We start from the raw sequence: 2543 nt of genomic DNA on the forward strand, positions 1-2543 counted from the left end.
TTTTGGGGAAAAAAGTTCTGGGAAAAAGAAGGAGAGAATTTTTTACGCCATTTTACCCCCCTGGTATTGCCCCTCTTTCTTTTATGGCCCAATTTACCCAGGAGCTACGGCCTTTGTAGTTTTGCAACGCCGCCGCTCCAGCGTCGGCCGTCGCCTCCAGCGTCGCCCGCTCCAGATACGCGAGTAACGTTCCCAGGCCACAGGGCACAGCAAAAGCATCGTTGTGGTGACGGGTCTCGTGACGGGCAGTGGCACCTTTGCTCAGCATCAGTTTGCTGGCTGCACCCGCGTCTCTGCCGAGTTTCCCTTTTCTCTCGAGAGAACGTTGGCCAGGGTGATGCTCGCCCTGCTGCCAGCCTTGCTCCCGGGCCTCTGGACGCGGCACCCACAGACTGGCTGCGGAAGAAATGGCAATGGGGCGCGCATAGAATTCGACTTCGACGGCGAAGACTGGCAGCCTTTCGCAGGTGCGGACTCCCTTGAGGCGTGTCAAGCAGCATGCCTTTCCACGGAGGGCTGCGAGGCCGTCCTCACGGACACGGCTCGCAACGCCAACGCATTTCGGTGCTTCCGCAAGGGCGGGATCGAACTTGACAAATGCCGTTCAGGACCCACTGTCCCTTTTGATCTGTACCTGCTCGAAGCACCCGCGTCGCCGTCGCTGGCCAACGGCGAGTGTAAGAGCTACTGTGCCACCCACACGCTGGGATTCTCGAAGCTATGCCAGCGCAGCGCCTGCGAGGGTTGCACACAGTGTGCCGGCCCCGCGCCGACCCCCTCCCCCACGCCCGCTCCAGCGACACAGGGCGAGTGCAAAGGCTACTGCGCCACCCATGCCCTTGGTTTTCCGAAGCTGTGCGGCCGGGACGCCTGCAAGGGATGCGGGCAGTGCTCCGGCCCCGCGCCGACCCCCTCCCCCACGCCCGCTCCAGCGACACAGGGCGAGTGCAAAGGCTACTGCGCCACCCATGCCCTTGGTTTTCCGAAGCTGTGCGGCCGGGACGCCTGCAAGGGATGCGGGCAGTGCTCCGGCCCCGCGCCGACCCCCTCCCCCACGCCCGCTCCAGCGACACAGGGCGAGTGCAAAGGCTACTGCGCCACCCATGCCCTTGGTTTTCCGAAGCTGTGCGGCCGGGACGCCTGCAAGGGATGCGGGCAGTGCTCCGGCCCCGCGCCGACCCCCTCCCCCACGCCCGCTCCAGCGACACAGGGCGAGTGCAAAGGCTACTGCGCCACCCATGCCCTTGGTTTTCCGAAGCTGTGCGGCCGGGACGCCTGCAAGGGATGCGGGCAGTGCTCCGCCTCGCCGCCGCCACCGCCGCCGCCAGCAGCAGTGCCCTCTCTGCCGCCGCCCTCAGCCTCCCCCGATACTAGCCAATGCGACGCTTGCGACTACGACTCTGAGTATTGGGACGGGGAAGCCTGCCGCGAGGTGTTTGCACCGCCACCGCCACCGCCCCCTCCCTCTGTCTTCGACGCATCCGGAAGCGACTACGTCGATGGGACCACGATCCCGGCTCGCGGACTCCCCTGGCACGTCTCCGTCGACTTCAGCGAAAACGAGCACGGGAACCACTGCAGCGGCACTCTCATCGCCCAGCGGTGGGTGTTGACTGCGGCGCACTGCCTGAGGTCCTCCCGTCCGGTGCGGAACGTCACGGTGGGCCTCGACGACGCGGGCAACCCGGACGATTGCACAAAGACGCTCGGCGTTATTAAAACCATTGAACACCATCTGTACAAGTCGACGGAGCATGCGACTCTGTGGAAGGAGGAATTTCTTTCTCCGGAGACGGCAATCACGAAAGAGGCTTTGATGGAACACATCAAGGCCTTCGACGTGGCGCTGCTCGAGTTGGACGAGGACGCGCAGTACGCTCCCATCGACCTCCTCGACGCGTCCGACAGCGGCAGGGCCGACCCTGGGAGGCGGCTCGTTGTGGCTGGCTGGGGAGGAAGCGACACTAGAAGCGACAGCAGCGGCAGCATCACAGAGCGAGCGAGGCACGCGTATGTGCCCGTCATCGCAAACGGCGCCTGTTGGGCGAGAGCTCTGTTTTGCTTTGACGTGATCATCTCCGACGACATGGTCTGCGCGGGCGGGGAGGGCGCCAAGGTCTTCCCGGGCGACTCGGGCGGGCCTCTGTACGCGTTGGACGACGACGGGAGAGCGGCCCTGAGCTTTAGGTCGCCGACATCCAGCCGGAGCTGCGAGTCCACACGGAAGCCTCTAGGGCGAATTCACTGGGACAGTGTTTTCGCAGAGACTACCTCATTTGCTGCTCCCCCCATGAAGGGGGGTTTGTGTGGGAAGCCAAGGGAGGTTAATGGCTTCCCACATTTGTGATGGGTCGAAATCGGCCCGCCGCATTGATGGTCGAATCGGTGTAACGAATCGAGAGAGAGAGACGCGAGGGCCCAAGAGGCCCGTGGGCTCGCCTGCAGAGCGTCTCTCTCTTGCCATTCTGCTTGTCTGTTTTGTGGCCTCTTCTCTCGTCTGTCGGTGTTTTGTTGGGGTTGGAAGGGGTTGGCACGGGGCTGGA

At 63.8% G+C, this 2543-nt stretch overlaps 1 protein-coding gene across 1 annotated transcript; it reads left to right on the forward strand.

The window, feature by feature from the left end:
- Positions 1-337: 337 nt before the first annotated feature.
- On the forward strand, positions 338-2187 carry EMIHUDRAFT_123438 (hypothetical protein; the record flags this gene model as incomplete). Its single annotated transcript, XM_005779333.1, has 2 exons — positions 338-753; positions 1375-2187. Coding segments are annotated over 2 exons (1229 nt in total), but the record flags the coding sequence as incomplete, so codon positions are not given.
- Between the last annotated feature and the right edge of the window lie 356 nt (positions 2188-2543).

This window comes from Emiliania huxleyi (genome assembly GCF_000372725.1).
Source record: "Emiliania huxleyi CCMP1516 unplaced genomic scaffold EMIHUscaffold_2318, whole genome shotgun sequence".
NCBI classification, from domain to species: Eukaryota; Haptophyta; order Isochrysidales; family Noelaerhabdaceae; genus Emiliania; species Emiliania huxleyi.